Source organism: Diplotaxodon limnothrissa, linkage group LG17 (genome assembly GCF_057381915.1).
Source record: "Diplotaxodon limnothrissa isolate DT_005_m linkage group LG17, D_limnothrissa_male_GT1.1, whole genome shotgun sequence".
Classification (NCBI taxonomy): Eukaryota; Metazoa; Chordata; class Actinopteri; order Cichliformes; family Cichlidae; genus Diplotaxodon; species Diplotaxodon limnothrissa.
The window spans coordinates 1,165,289-1,181,357 of record NC_140612.1 but is presented as its reverse complement, the minus strand read 5'-3'; the positions used below and the strand labels follow the sequence as shown (position 1 = coordinate 1,181,357).

The 16,069-nt window shown below is 48.8% G+C and overlaps 1 protein-coding gene across 5 annotated transcripts in view; it reads left to right on the top strand.

Annotated features, from left to right (window-relative positions):
* Window positions 1–16,069, top strand: part of sbf1 (SET binding factor 1) — a 52,332-nt gene that overhangs the window by 25,198 nt on the left and 11,065 nt on the right. For 3 of the 5 annotated variants that reach the window (XM_085376321.1, XM_085376320.1, XM_085376318.1), the window contains 20 exons: window positions 1,453–1,482; window positions 2,692–2,797; window positions 3,273–3,405; window positions 3,495–3,603; window positions 5,209–5,322; window positions 8,050–8,127; window positions 8,306–8,419; window positions 9,298–9,426; window positions 11,114–11,212; window positions 11,305–11,512; window positions 11,750–11,862; window positions 11,965–12,114; window positions 12,522–12,590; window positions 12,686–12,847; window positions 12,943–13,208; window positions 13,564–13,736; window positions 13,825–13,898; window positions 14,643–14,835; window positions 14,906–15,033; window positions 15,120–15,295. In XM_085376321.1, the coding sequence (XP_085232447.1) occupies window positions 1,453–1,482; window positions 2,692–2,797; window positions 3,273–3,405; window positions 3,495–3,603; window positions 5,209–5,322; window positions 8,050–8,127; window positions 8,306–8,419; window positions 9,298–9,426; window positions 11,114–11,212; window positions 11,305–11,512; window positions 11,750–11,862; window positions 11,965–12,114; window positions 12,522–12,590; window positions 12,686–12,847; window positions 12,943–13,208; window positions 13,564–13,736; window positions 13,825–13,898; window positions 14,643–14,835; window positions 14,906–15,033; window positions 15,120–15,295 (2,624 nt within the window). The remainder of the gene's footprint in view (window positions 1–1,452; window positions 1,483–2,691; window positions 2,798–3,272; window positions 3,406–3,494; window positions 3,604–5,208; window positions 5,323–8,049; window positions 8,128–8,305; window positions 8,420–9,297; window positions 9,427–11,113; window positions 11,213–11,304; window positions 11,513–11,749; window positions 11,863–11,964; window positions 12,115–12,521; window positions 12,591–12,685; window positions 12,848–12,942; window positions 13,209–13,563; window positions 13,737–13,824; window positions 13,899–14,642; window positions 14,836–14,905; window positions 15,034–15,119; window positions 15,296–16,069) is intronic. The other 2 variants (XM_085376322.1, XM_085376319.1) reach the window with 1 other exon arrangement.

The following is a 16,069-nucleotide window of genomic DNA, read 5'->3' as shown; positions in this document are numbered from 1 at the left end:
GCGCTGCTTCAAAGGATAGCTGCAGATTTCTGTCAGAATCTGCAGATTATACAGTACAAATAAAATGTTCACGTTTCTCCAACATTGTCTTCCCAACAGTTTCACTGACATCTACACTGGATGGTCAGGAAGCGTTCACCATGTCTTCTCCGGCGCTGATAATTGGCGTCTGTCTCGTGTCAGTGACGTAAAAGACGGATTTAATGCGACGTGACCATCAAACAGCAGTCGCTTTCTGAAACATCAGATATGTGTCGGATTCAGGACCACATATGAAAGTGACCCAGGTCGGATTTGTGCCGTTCACACTGTCACACCATGATCGGATATGAGTCGCACAGGGTCAAAAAAGTCGGATTTGATGCGCTTTTGCCTGCAGTTTGAACGCAGCCTTAGAGAGTCCCAGCAACTCAGTCCCACCTCCCACTGTATGTGCATGTGTGTGGCAGCGTTGGACGTCCCCGTGTTTACTCTGACTTTACTGGAACAAGCAGACGGTTTTTCATTAGAGATTACAGGAACAGATCTGCCTCTGGAATTGCTTCATATGATTCCAGAAACAGGGAATTTTCTTGTTGACACTGTCCGTCGTGCTGCCAAGTGTGATGCTGAAAGCAGACCTGCTGTTAGCGTGGCACGTAGTCGTGAACTGTTCTTTTCTTTTGGCTTTGTTTGTGTCGGGATCCTGCTGGAAGGTGATTTCAGTGCTGCGGTTTCCAGTTTTGGAATCAAAGTTCCCGGGCAGAGAGCCCAGCTGCTTACCAGGTCGCTCCACTTCTAGTCTGATAAGCCAAACGCAAACAGGCCTACTGTGTGTGTGTGTGTGTCCGTCTGTGTGTGTCTGTGTGTCCGTGTGTGTGTCTGTGTGTCCGTGTGTGTGTCCGTGTGTGTGTCCGTCTGTGTGTCTGTGTGTCCGTGTGTGTGTGTGTCTGTGTGTGTGTCTGTGTGTCCGTGTGTGTGTCCGTCTGTGTGTCTGTGTGTCCGTGTGTGTGTGTGTCTGTGTGTGTGTCTGTGTGTGTGTGTGTCCGTCTGTGTGTCTGTGTGTCCGTGTGTGTGTGTGTCTGTGTGTGTGTCCGTGTGTGTGTGTGTCTGTGTGTGTGTCTGTGTGTGTGTGTGTGTGTGTGTCTGTGTGTTAAGCCTGAGTAAAATTAATGTAATCTGCAGCCTCCCCCGTTACTCTGGTTACTGTTAGCTGTAAAACAAATGAACGTGTTGTGTCACTGCTGTGTGTATTTTAAGTTATGAATCATCCGTTGCTGCTCCTGCTCAGTAATGCACTTTCTTTGCACACGTGTGTCATCCTTCAGTGTGTTGTTTGTGCCTCTTTGTTGTTTTGCTGTGCTGATACTGTCATGATGTTAAGTTTGGGCACTTTGTGCCTTCGCTCGTTGTTGCTAACCTGTCTTATCCTGTTGGTGTGTGTTTGTGCGTCTCTGCTGGGTGCTTGTGTAGCCGGGCCAGGAGCAGAGAGAGGAGAGTTTGGTACGCCAGTCTGACTTTGTTCTCCCCTCGCTACCAATCAGCTTTCCATTGACTCTGCTTCCTTTTCTCCACCCGTTTCCTTCAGGCAGTCCATGCACACGTCCTGTGACAGAAGGACCAATCAAAAGCTTTGATATAGACTCAATATGTGACCAACACCTGATTATTTCGCATACAGTGATTAGTTTCTTGTCATTTTATTTCCATGTAACCAAAATGACCTGACCATTGACTGGTTGGTTTTTTCCCAGTTGACAGCAGTGGCTCTGAGGAGGGCTGTGATTGGCTCAGCTGTGACACCACAGCATCCAGTTTGGAATGGGTTTCTAAGGCCCTGCTGAAACCAGTGGCCTCCTGCCACAAATACATTCTGTCCTCGGTGCATTAAGAAGCACGTGTGGGCGCATCCTTACTGTCAAACCTCACACGTCTTCAGACCACAGCGATGATCAGATGTTGGATCACAGCATTGAACTACTAACAGCTCATCTGTGGCTGCTGCCGCTATCGCTGCTGCTGTACAGAGCATGAGATAATGCTGCACCTTCCCCCAGCTGGTGCTCCACGGCCGGTCAGCCAAAGGTGGAAGTGGATCTGTAATGAGCCCACGAAGCCTTTGTGCTGCAGTCATCAGTGTGTCTGTCTGTAGTGCTACAGTACTGAGTCATCAGTTTTCACTCTGCTTGTTATTCCAGCAAACACAGACCCATATGTATTGGCCCATCTGCTGTGTACAGCACAGCTTCAGTTCTACAAAGTTTTGTGGTCGGTAACAAAGGAAATAATTGTAAGATGATAATTGGCATCATCAATGATTTCTCTGTTTAAACAGAGTTCAGTTCAATCTTCATGAATTCAGCTGCTTTCCACACGTTAGGCTGCAGTGGAAAAGTCGCGCATGACACCTGCTGTGTTTCTGGGACCTGTTTGATAGGGTGGTGCTGCTGGTGTTTTCAGTAAGGTCGTTGGCTTGGAGTCCCGCCCGGCCCCATTCACATCCCGATCAGCTGGAATGGCTTGTGTTTAATTTGTCACGTAGCTGCTAAGCTTCTGGGATTCTCCATCTCTGTCTCTGAATCACTCCGCTCTGTGGACATACACAGTTGTGATTAAACCACGCCGCCAAACCCCGACTCTGACCACCACCATTAATCTGCCGTTTTCACACCCGCTTTCAAATCCTTCTTTTCTCTCCTCTCTTATGTTTAGCGGACTATAACATTAGGTGCTGGCGACCGGCAAGTCATCCAGACTCCGATCAACGAGTCTCTTCCTGTCAGTGGCAGCAGTGTGGCCCAGCTCTTCAGACAGCTCGGTACGAGCACATATGAAAATTACTGCTCTGTTACTTCGTGAGCAATGTCACCTCATGTGAGATGCATGTAAACAATACTGTGCGTGATCTTTGTGATAAAACGTGTCTGCTACAGGCCGGGGAAGACCCGTGGCTTCATTTTCTGTCAGTGTTAAACACAAACTCTCCATGTTAGACCTTTTTATCCTCTTTGCTCTGCATGAAGAACATGGATATCTCCATATGCATCTCACACATGGCTGTGGCCACGACCTGCTGCTCAGACCTTCTGTTTCTGAGAGCCAGCCAATCAGAGGATAGTTTGCTTACAGTTTTACACTTTTAGTGTTCAAAGAATAAATGCAGGTTGATTCTGCAGTTTAAAAGACATGAGAACCTTCAACCCTATCAAATATGATGAAACTTCAAATCACCAATATTTCTGTGCGTGCATGCAGCAGGTGAGGTGGATGACACGTCCTCTGTCCTCCCTCAGGTATCGCCAATGTTCTCTGTCTGTTCTGCGCCGCCCTGACGGAGCATAAAATCCTGTTCCTGTCCAGCAGCTACCAGAGACTAACGGACGCCTGCCGGGCACTGCTGGCCATCATGTTTCCTCTCAAATACAGGTATGTCCCACTCCTGTTGATGAAGCCACAGTGTAGACACTGCTGAGTGCAGGACGTGTGTAAAGTCTCTTGTTGTTGTGTTTTCTCAGCTTCACTTACATTCCCATCCTACCTGGAAAACTCCTCGAGGTCCTGAGCACCCCCACGCCCTTCATCATTGGTGTCAATTCCTTCTTCCGCTCTGAGACTCAAGAGCTGGTGGGTCCTCACTGTTTGCAGCTTAGTGAATATGAGGCTACACGAGGTAGTTTTCATCAGTGCGACAGCAAAGAGCAGTGTCAGCAATGGTAAGGCTGAACCTGTGTCTTAAAGCTTTGCTGAGGAAAGAACCCAGACAGGAGTGTTGTCGTGTGTCATCGACCTGACGGAGCTTTCCTTTAACAACCACCAGCTGTACAGAGGGAGGCGGGGCTTATCTTGAGCATTGGAATAGTCGAGCATTTTATTTAAAAAATGTACTTGGATATCCTTTAACGTGTTGATGTTTTGTGAGCTTATATATGATTAAAGTGACATCAGCAGTATTTGGAAGTGTGTCGGCAGGGAGCGCTGTCCGGGGACAGGAAGCGCGTGTTCTAAAAAGACGGAGCTGTCTTTGAGGGGACGATGAACGAACGCTTGCTTGGGTTTGGCTAAAGCTGCTGTCCTTGTGATTTGGGCCTTTTAATGATTTCTGTAGGTGAAGTTATTGAACAGTGTTCTTGATAAAGCAAGAAATGTGTGCACACGTGTGACTCCACACAGCGTCTCTTAGTGAGTTCCACCTGAACAGATGCTGTTGATGGCCAGTGCAGGCTTTCACACAAGGCACCCACAGACACTAGTGGGAACTAGTTTAATGCTGAGTGGAGAGGGACCAGAGTAAACGTTCGATGAGTGTAAACGTCTGATCACAGCTGTGGAGCTTCAGCGCTGACACCAGAAAGCTTTTGTTTTTAAGGCGGACGTCACGTGTCTGTGTCAGTGATGACTGCTCGCCACGACACGCGTGTCTAAAGGAGGTTTGTGAGCTGCGTTCGCCACTGTAAACATTTTGTGTACGACAGTTATCAAACAGCTGTGGAAGGGAAATGAACACGAGAGCAGGTTAGCGACACACAGCCATCTGTGCCAACCCGGCGCTGTATCAGCACTGAAACAATCACACATCCCTGCACAGTGCACTCTACACACAGCTGCTGCAGGCTGGGGTAGATGTGTGATATCGTAGTGTTTAGAGGACAAAGGGCGCGTTTCATAGTTTCACACAGTCACACAGGGACAGCTTTCTCTGTGAAATGCACGTCAATAAGAAAAGCTCTGACGCGGCTCGTAGCTGTGAGTCGTGTGAGCTCGTACTGACCCGCGGATCCGTCTTTAAGCTGCTGCCATCCAGCTGTTTGCTACCTGCTAACCTTGGTAGATGCATCGCTTTGTCACGTAGTCGTCTTTGTAAACTCGGCCGAGACACATCAGCGTCCAGGACAGTAGTTGGTGATTCAGTGTCACGATCGAGGAAACCAGGTTGAGGCCTGATGATGGTGTTAGCGGGACTCATCACGTGTGGCTGCGTGCTGCCCCATCACAGCCTTTAGCTACAGGGGGCTGTGTTTTCTACCTTTATTGCTGTAAGAGCAGTGGTTGTGTGTCACTGATATGTGACTGTGCGCTCTGTGGTTTGATCGACTGGGTCATGTAACGAGCAGCTGCTCAGAGGCCACTGTGTTTGTCTTCCACTTGATCTAATCAGCTCCTGTTTCACTTCTTATCAGCACTCCCTGAAGCACAGATGTTAATCGTGTGCGTGTGTGTGTGCGTGTGCAGCTGGACGTGATCATTGCCGACCTGGATGGAGGCACAGTTACCATCCCCGAGTGCGTCCACATCTCCCTGCTGCCTGAACCTCTGCTCCAGCAGACCCAGACGGCACTCTCCATGGTAAGAGCTGCAGCTTAAACACACCCAAAGCCACAATGCACACGATTACTGGGAAATGTTATTGAAGTAAAAACATGTAAATACAAGCAGGGATGCATTGAAAGCATTTAAGGCGGGACTTTATCATTAATCACGTCTGAAATACTGCACAGCAGTGTGTTCTTGTTGGGCTTGACTGGGGTGGAGATCATTTCCAAGTATGATTTTTTTTTTTTTATACCTGCCAAAAAAGTCAGATACATTTAAGAAGTGCCGAGTGTGTCGTCACCTTAACTGTGGAAATGCAGCCTTAGTGCTGAGTTATCTGATAAATGCACAACCACAGAGGTCGGTTTGTACTGAGGCACAGCGCTGCAGTCCTTTGCTTATTACTACATTTGAATGGTTATGTCACTGATAGGATTTCCCCTTTTTTAAGCCCCGCTGCTTGGATGCAGCGCGCTCACCAACCAAACACTGTTCTTGTGTTCTTATCAAGCTGTTCTTCACCTCCTTCCAGCACTGCAGCACCTGCCCTTTCTGAGAAACACTTTTTATAAATGCCTCCAGCTTCCTTATTATTGATAAAGGCCCAATACATCGATTTTTCTTCCTGCTTCCTTTGTCAGCTCTGTTTGCTTTGTGCAAATCTCATAACAATGGAGATGATACAGCAAAGCTGTTCATGCTCGTAACCATATCAGCTGTGAGTAAATCGGTTTGAGCTACAGGAAGTGATACCCAGTTTATGAGCAGTTTACTGGATATGCAGTCATTTTACAGTCTCAGCCATGAGTAAAGTGTAGTGAGAAATAATATGTAAACACAAAGTGTTGCTCACGCGCCGTCTGATACAGTTATACAGCGGTCATATAATACTCACAGCCCTTTGCTTTTCATGCTTTGTCCTTTTCCTGCACATGAAACATGGACAAACTTTGTAACTCGTTGACAGTGAAGCTGAGAGTGAAACACAGATGTGCAGATATCACGGAGGCCTGAGCTGCTGCTGCTGTCCCTGTGCAGCACATGTCACATCAACATAACTGGAACCTGATTTGTTCCACAGGATAAACAGAAGCGCATGCTTGAATACGAAGTCAAAGGTAAAAGGACCTCAGTAGTGGTCCTGGTCTGCTGTATTTAAACACAGTTTTGTGTTTGAACATGTTCCATTTCTGGATAAACGATCTTGTGTTTCCCCAGTTAGAGTTTCGTCCTGTCGAAACATTTAGATCAACAGTAGTTTTCTTTTATCGAGTGATGACAAGTCAAACTAAACACTCACATGTCTGCCAGATAAACTCTGTTCTGCCTTTTAGATAATGTCTCTTGGAGTAAACGACTGAGCTTCTGTGTGCACGGAGACAAAGGGTAGAGGGTGTTTATTTGGAGGAGGGTGCTTTGCATTTTCAGCGCAGACATGCAGCCTGGTATTTGAACTTGTCAGGCTCTTCCCACGGACACTCACAGTACGGTTTCTTTTTAGACACTCATCAACAGTAACGTGAGAGAGGAGTGCCGAACGATTTTAATCGTTGTCTGTTTCAGTGCTGAGAGCTTACACTGCAGTAAGGATGCTAATACTGAGATGCACAAGTGCAGCGCTGGTAGGTGTGTTGTGGAGTAACCTGTTAGACCGTGTGCTGCTTTAGAAAACGTCAGCTAAGATGAAGAGCTACAGAACGCTTGTGTGTCCTGAAGAGTGTTTTTAGCCTGCACTGTGCTGCACTGCCATGATCCAAACTCTTAGTTGTGGTTGCATGTGGCAGCTGGATTCATCGTAAATTCCCCTGATTGTGGGACGTACCTCAGACTTGGATAAACAGGAATGCCTCGTACATAAACGAGCAGTTATCTGTATCTGATCCTCAAGTGCTATACAGACAATACAATATAAATAAATGCAGTAAGGGAGTCCTCTTCCTTACAGTCGTGTTGGGTTTAGTTTGGTCTTATGTGCTCACTGTCTCAGTCTACATCGATGAGCCACAGATGTTATTGCAGCAGCATCATTCGACAGCTCTGTGCCCTCCAGAGAGACACTGAACTTGGCCCTGCTGACTTAGGCCACATACCAAAGACGTCAGGGCTCAAAGGAATGGATCGATTTAATAGAAAAATAATTTATTTTGAAAGTTTTGTTTTTGTCACTGCGCCGTTCTGTGTGCTTCATGACTCTTAACCCTGAGACTGCTGTGGTGCTAACGCTGCTCTGATAGTTCACTGGGTTATAGGCCTCAGCTGGCAGAGCGATGAAAACAGATCCAACTCTGACACACAAAGTCCAGGCACAGCAGATATCTGCCACACTGACAGCCCTGCGTGTGAAGCTGATCTGGGGCTCGTCTGTTCAGTTGTCCCTCAGTGTGCTGCTGCTCCAGGAACCACGCTGATGCTGGAGACGGTTGGATAGCAACCCTAAACCAGGGCTTAGCTGCTCAGCTGTCCTTACACTTAGCCAGATGAATTTGTTCTGAGCCTAAAAGCTGTAACCAAGGATGATGTGTGTCTGCACACTCTGCCACTGACTTACTCTTCTTCTGAGCTTTCCCAGATGTTGTTCACATCTGACAGGAAACTTTGCACCTGTGTAGTAAATGTGCTTTAACCACGTAGTCTAGTGAATACAAGCTCAGAGCTCCATCACTCTGAAAACGGTGAGTTTGTGCTGTTGTCCGTATCAGCAGGAATCGGCAGCAGAGACTTGTGGTCAGCAGTGATGGACTTTGTTTTCTGTTCCTGCAGGTTTTGGATCCGGAGCTGGAAGTTGCCGATCATGCATTCCCCCCACAGTCCACGCAACCCTCTGCTCTCAAAATCCAGGCAAGGAGTAAACTCATGTAGTGATTCATACGCTGTAATTACACAACACCAGCATTAGTGTTTTTGTCTTATATCGATGGCATAAGAGGTGGTGGAGGTCATAAACTCTGGCAGGTTCAGGCTTCCAGACTCTTTCAGTTCCTCTGTGTGACAGTCGTCTTTACTGTGTGCGTTTCAGGACAAGGAGATCCGAGCGGTCTTTCTGTGGCTGTTCGCTCGGCTCTTCCAGGGCTATCGCTGGTGTTTGCATATCATCCGCATTCACCCAGAGCCTGTGATTCGCTTCCATAAGGTACAGGAATGTCCTGGCACAGCACACCGCTGTTAATGTGCATCCAAGGAAACAAAGAACAACAACAACAATCTTTATTTATAGAGCACATTTAAAAGCCAAGGGCATGCCAAAGTGCTTTACATAAAAGAATAAAACAATTAACACTATAACATCAGAGTCATATAAGTGTGGAATTATGTTCACAGGTAAAAACCACTAATAAGAGTAAACTATAGCACATAGCTATAGCAAAGTAAAGCTGTACCATCAAACACAGTGATAGAGAACATAGACAACGCAAGACAAACAGAAAAATTAATAGAATAACTCACTGCAAACAAGGCCAGGATTTAACTGGTAGAAAAAGCAAGTTCAAACAAATATGTTTTAAGCCGTGATTTAAAAGATTGAATAGAATCAGACGCCCGGATGCCAATCGGGAGATTGTTCCACAGCTCAGGTGCAGCTAGAGCAAACGCTCGATCACCTCTAGACTTCAAACGAGATCTGGGCTGGACCAACAATAACTGTGAGGAAGATCTTGAAGCCCTCGCAGGAGCATATGAGTTTAAGAGTTCCTTAAGATAGCTTGGTCCTGTGTTATTAGTAATTTTAAAAGTAAGCAACAGAATTTTTAATTGAATACGAAATCTCACAGGCAACCAGTGCAGATCAGCAAGGACGGGAGTGATGTGAGCAAACTTCTTAGTTTTAGTTAGAATGCGTGCAGCGGCATTCTGGACTGTCTGTAATCTATGTAGAAGGGTAGAGTGGAGACCAAAATAAAGTGAATTACAATAATCTAGCCTTGACGTTACAAAGGCATGAATGAGCTTTTCCAGGTCATTGTGTGGTCAAAGAGTCTTGATGGGATTGCTGCTAACGTTTTTCCACAGGCTGCCTTCCTGGGCCAGAGGGCGCTGTCAGAGGACGACTTCCTCACCAAGGTGTTAGACGGCATGGCGTTCGCCGGCTTTGTGTCGGAGAGAGGTCCCCCCTACAGAGCCACCGACCTGTTTGATGACGTGAGTCTTTCAACACAAACATCTACCCGTTCGCTCCTGTTTGTGCGATCACAGAGCACAGTAGTTCATGACAGCTACGAGTGGAAAAACGTGTTAAGCTGACATGTCAGCACATGTTTGAGTCTCCTCTGGGAAGAAGCAATCAGCCAGGAGGCCGTGCAGCATGTGGCTCCCAGGACTTACCTGTGTGGAGGCAGCTGATAGGTCGATTTGAAAGGATTTCCCCCCAATAACAATGTTGTTGTTAAACATGTTTACATTACTGACGGTGCTCAGACAAAATTCTGGGACATGGTGGGCCACGAAGGATACGCCGACCCATCCTTCAAATCTTCTTCTTCTTCTTCTTCTTCTTCTTCTTCTGCTTCTTCTGCTTCTTCTGCTTCTTCTTCTTCTGCTTCTTCTTCTTCTTCTTCTTCTTCTTCCAGCTTGTACATGCAGTGCTACCACCTTCTGTTTCAGTCTGTTACTACACTCTTAAATTTCAGGATCTTACAAAGCTTCAAACGACGCATCGGCTATTTTGATAGTCGACGTAATCGTGACTAGTCAACAAGTGTGGCTCAGGCGGTAGAGCAGATCAGCTACTGACTGGAAGGTTGGTGGTTCGATGCTTGGCTTCCCCAGTCTGCCAAGTATCCTCGGGCAAGAAACTAACCCCCCGCTGCCCTCTAATGAGTCCAGCGGAGTGTGAATGCTTAGATTGCACTTAAGTATAGAAGGAAGTGCTTGTATGAGTGGGTGTGAATGTTGTATAGAGGGCTTTGAGCACTCCGGGAGAGTAGAGACGCGCTGTATAAGAATCAGTGCATTTACCATGAACAGCTGTCACACAAACCTTTACTGACGTAACTGAAAACGTTCCAACCTGGTGCACCGATGACACGATTAGGGCTGCTCGATTATGGCAAAAATGATAATCACGATTATTTTCACTGAAATTGAGATCGCGATTATTTGACGATATTTATTTAACCCTTACGACCTACCATAGAACCAAGTCCGCCAGAGCTTATATTATATTTTTACTGATTTTGGAGATACACCAATTTTTATATACTGCAGAAAAAATGAAAAACAATCCTATGATGCAAATTTGCAAAGAAAACAGCAGGTGCATCAAAATAAACTATTTCCAGCAGTGAAGTTTGAGTTCTAAGCATCCCAGCAACTATTCAGAAAAGTCAAACATGACTTATAAAAACACCAGTATAGGCTTTTAAGGCCTACAAGTAAAAAAACTACATTTTCCGCGAAAATGACGTCACTTCCAGTTTCGGACAGGAAATGGCGGACATGCGATCGTTCGCGCTGACGTCTGTTTCACTGTGGGAAGTGTTACGAACAGCTGATCGGATCGGCAAAGCGTGTTTCTGGAATATTATGTTTTTGTTCCTGCAAGCGCTTTTTATGCAGTTTTTGTAAAGCTTTATGTGGAAGGAAACCGTGACCGAGGACAAGCTGATGGCATCAGATGTAAGTACAACTCCTCTGGTTTTATATGCAAAAAAATTATTGCGCTAGCTTACACGGTTCAGGTTCTACAGGGATTTAAAAATAGTTACACAACACGGAGCGTAAAATTTGATTAATTGAGCAGCCCTAGACACGATCGTTGGTCACTGAGCACAGTGTGGCTCAGATACGGAAGAAAGCTACTAACATCACTGCTGTCCTCTTTCTACAGCTGGTAGCAAACCAGGTGGAGCGGATACGACAAGAGGAGGCCTGTCCGCACAAAGTCATGAACCATGCCAAGGAGGTTGCAGAGCAGCTCTTCAAAAATGTGCGTTTCATCGATTGAACTTTCTTACGGTTTCTGTTTGTTGCCATTCCTCCGTTCTTCCTTCAACGATCGCCGTCTTTCTGTTTTCTCAGGAGAATCCCTACCCCGCTGTGGCCATGCACAAAATCCAGCGACCGTCAGAAAACAGTCAGAACAACGCACAGAATCGGGCGCCGTTCCCCATGCTGGACGACGTAGCGGTGCAGCTGTTCATCGATCACGCTGCTGCCAAGCTCAAGACCGCACCTCCCGCCGTCAAGCCGGAGCTCAAGAGCATGGTGCCATCTGGGCCGCCGCTGGGTGAGCTGTTCTTAGCATGCACGTGACCCGACTGCAAACTCATATCGGCCCAAGCCTCAGTGTGGTGAAACTGTAACGTGAGGTTAACTGAAGGCGGCCAACACCCGCTCTGAGTTGGCGCTGACCCTGCTTACGTGCATCTTAAACTTCCTGTGTTAACCTCATACAGTCTGACAGTGCGTGCGTAGGAGGCGTAGCTTCTGTGCTGTGGCGAGTCTGACGCCCTTTGCTCCACAGGAGATATCGTGGACAGGAACGGCAACGTGATGGCGAACAGCGCTCGCAGGCTGGAGGTGGTCAGGAACTGCATCACGTACATTTTTGAGAACAAAATGCTGGAGGCCAAGAAGGTAAAGACGCGTGTGTGTCTGTGACGCACTCACAAACCTTTGTTCGGTCTGCAGGCTGTTTTTGTGTGTTGATCGTGGTCGTTTGTCACGTCGTCTGTGCAGCTGATGCCAGCGGTGCTGCGGGCGTTGAAGGGTCGGGCAGCTCGCGTGTGTTTGACTCAGGAGCTCAATCAACATGTCCTGCAGAACCGAGCTGTGCTGGATGACCAGCAGTTTGACTACATTGTGCGCATGATGAACTGCACCTTACAGGTGAGCCGGCACACAAGGGGCCTGATAGTGTCGAAGCACACCACGAGGACGTGCCTGTGGGCGTCACAAAACAAGCCGCTGAACGGCATTATGGGAAGTGTTCAGAGTGTGACCCATACTGACATCAGGTGGCAGCTTTGACTTCCTCTAGAATGGATTCAGCCTCGTCAGAGTGACAGTAACAGCTGTGTTACTGTTGTTCACTCGTCAGGTTTCCACAGCTGCAGCTCGCCGACCTGGCTGTTGCCAGAGCAGATGCTCTTAAACACGAGCCGTTTCTTCTGTTGGAGGTGTATACAGGCTGATCACATGTCATAGAAGTCTTTGCAGGTCAAGCGTGAAGCCTCACACACGTCTCTGTGCTTCGTTGTTTTGGAGCTCAGTGCTTTCCTGCTCTTTCTGTTCAGGACTGTTCACACATGGATGAACACGGGATCGCGGCGGCGCTTCTTCCCCTGGTCACAGCCTTCTGCAGAGTGAGTGCAGCCTTCCTAAAATGAGAGTTCGCCCACACTGTACAGCTTGAGGTGTTACTGAGCCTGTGATTGGACGTCTGTGTTCTGTCTGACAGAAACTGGGAGCAGGCGTCACCCAGTTTGCCTACAGCTGTGTGCAGGAGCACATGGTGTGGACCAACATGCAGTTCTGGGAGGCCATGTTCTACAGCGACGTGCAGAACCACATCCGACACCTGTACCTGGAGACGGAGGACGGAGGGCAGCACAACAACTCGGTGAGCAGAGCGCCCGCATGTCCCATGCTCCGCACACGTGATTAAAAGTTCACCGTCTAACTGACGGAGCTTTGTCCATCCCGATGTGTTCTCAGGAACAGCACGTCGCCTCGGGCAACAGAAGGGAAATCGGCGCCCTGGAGCTGGCGTCAGAGCAGAGCCGGCTGTGGCCGACGCTCAGCAAAGAAATGCAGATGGAGCGCGTGCAGAAGGAGGAGAGCACGGTATTCAGCCAGGCCATCCACTACGCCAACAGGATGAGCTACCTGCTGCTCCCGCTGGACACCAGCAAGAACCGGCTGCTGCGGAGCTCCGGCCTCGGAGACGTGGAGAGCGTCAGCAACAGCTACGTCACAAACAGGTAGGAGCGCCCGTCTGCCCACAGAGGGCGCGCCCACAGTACAAACAACTCTTTAGAAACATGTTTTTATCTTCACACAATCCAGCTAAGCATGTCTTAGTGTCATCAAACACTGTCACACTCAAAGCGGCTGATTGGCTGAGACATAAAATGTCTGTTTTTGTCACATTCACTTTGTGTTTAGTAAGACAGGCTTTTATTGTGAAATCCCAACATCTGTCTTTAAAACAGAGACCGTTCCTTTTATTCTGTGACCAGCACGCGCATCGCCCATGAGTGTGGAGTTATTGTTTACATCGAGTTGTTCGATCAGCTGGGGCTTCGTCCGTGCTCAGAGCGTGTGTTTGTGTTGCAGCATTGCAGGCAGCATGGCGGAAAGCTACGACACGGAGAGCGGCTTCGAAGACGCAGAGAGCTCAGACGTGGCCAACTCTGTGGTGCGCTTCATTAACCGCTTTGTCGATAAAGTGTGCAACGAGAGCGGCGTGACCAACGAGCACCTCAAAGCTCTCCACGCCATGATACCAGGTATGGACGAATCGCCGCGTCTGCCTCGTGTCAGCCACACGCATGAAGCACTCGAGCCTCACGCTGTCTCTGCACTCTCACTCTGCAGATATCGTTCAAATGCACATCGAGACGTTGGAAGCAGTCCACAGGGAGAGTAAGAGACTGCCTCCCATCCAAAAGGTAACCAATTCATGTTTTTACATCCCACTGGACAAAGGCCATGCAGAACCCCAACCAGCCCCGCCCACTCCCCTCTTCACCAATCCCTTCAGCTCAGGCTCAAAGCGCCACGGCAGGTACGTCTGTCAGCTGCAGACAGAAGCGTGTGACTCGCAGCACGCCGGAGCCGTGCATGTGGGGTGTGCAGTCTGCTATCTGAGGCCGGAGCGGCTCTCCCAGGGCCTTCAGAGCTGCGTGCCTTCCATCTGAAGGGTGCTGTTCATGATGGGCGGCTGTATGTGAGCTTGATCCAGGAAGGGCGCCCTCCATCTCTGCCCTGCTCTCGCAGCATGCAGGGTCAGGCGAATAACAGCTGAACTTGTGGCTCAGGGTGGCAACACGCTACCAAAGCTGTAATTGATTTCCGCTCTTTAGAAACCTCCCAGGCCTCGCCGGAGGACAGGAAGTGATGTAAGGGTCTAGAGGAAAAAGCCAGCTTCTTATTTGCTCTTGTTCATCTTCAGCAGTCGGCCCACTGAGACCATCGCTGCACATTGTGACATGTTTCTCTGTGTGTCTGTGGGCTCATGCACTGGTGCAGGTTGCCCTCAGCACGGGTGTGAAAGCATGCAACGGTTGCAGTGGTTCTTTAACAAAGTGTGTTCCTGTGACTAAGATAAGCGCATGTAGTTTTAGATGTCTGTCGGCCATGTTTGGCTGTGATGTCGTAGCACGGGGTCATCTCTGTCGCTCTCTGTCTTTCAGCCCAAGCTGCTGAGGCCGACTCTGTTGCCTGGCGAGGAGCTGGTGATGGAAGGCATGCGTGTTCACCTAATCCCCGATGGGCGCGAGGAGGCCACGGGGCTAATGGGAGGTCCGCCTCTACTGCCAGCGGAGGGCGCCATCTTCCTTACCACGTACCGGCTCATCTTCAAGGGCACGCCCACCGATCCACTGGGTAAGAGGAATTTTGGCTGCAGCTCTGTCGATTGTCCCGTTCTGTCGCTGACCGCGGTGTCCTCCTGCAGTTGGAGAGCAGGCAGTCACTCGCTCCTTCCCCGTCGCCTCCCTGACAAAGGAGAAGAGGATATCGGTCTCGTTAACGATGGACCAGTTTGTCCAGGAGGGGCTCCAGCTGCGGTCCTGCACCTTCCAGGTACCTTCCTCAGAATCACGCCGATCAGCTCTCAGCCAAACTAGAAGCTGGCGCTCTGACCTCGTGTTGTCTCTGTCTCTGTGTAGCTTATGAAGATTGCCTTTGATGAGGAGGTGGCGTCCGATCTGGCGGAAGTTTTCAGGAAGCATTTGCACAAACTGCGTTACCCTCAGCATGTGCAGGGCACCTTCGCCTTCACTGTGGGTCAGAGTGGCAAAATGGTGGTGGAGCACAAGACGAAGGACAAGAACCAGTCGCTCAAGTAAGTGTGGAGGGACTGAAGCTGACGCTGTGAATAGAAGGAGAGCGCCATCAGTCGTGTTAGATCACTGACCCGTCACTGTGGGTGGGCCAGCAGGTGACACAGCTGTAACATCAGGAGCGTCAGTGCTGAGACGTTCAGGTTTACCTCGAGCTCCTGAATGTTCATGCAGGACCTCGGATACAGTTGATGCGTTCCATTTGCACCAGGAACGCCCCCTCAGCCCCGCCCACCCTGACATCACAGTCCACACCGGGTTTAGAAAGTTTTCTGTCTCTGCTGGTCTGTGGGCACAAGCTCCCTGAGCTTTCATTGGTCTCTTCCTTATTAAAGTCTCAGCAAGCTTTCAGTGACACACACAGACACACACACAGACACACACAGACACACACACAGACACAGACACACACACAGACACAGACACACAGACACAGACACACACACAGACACACAGACACACACACACACGCGCACACACAGAAACACGCACACACACACGCACAGACACAGTCAGACACACAGACACACACAGACACACAGACACACAGAAACACGCACACAGACACGCACACAGACACACACACGCACACAGACACGCACAGACACACACACGCACAGACACACACACACACACAGACACACAGACACACACACGCACACACACACACACAGACACACGCACAGACACACACAGACACACACAGACAGACACACACACACGCGCACACACAGAAACACGCACACACACACGCACAGACACAGTCAGACACACAG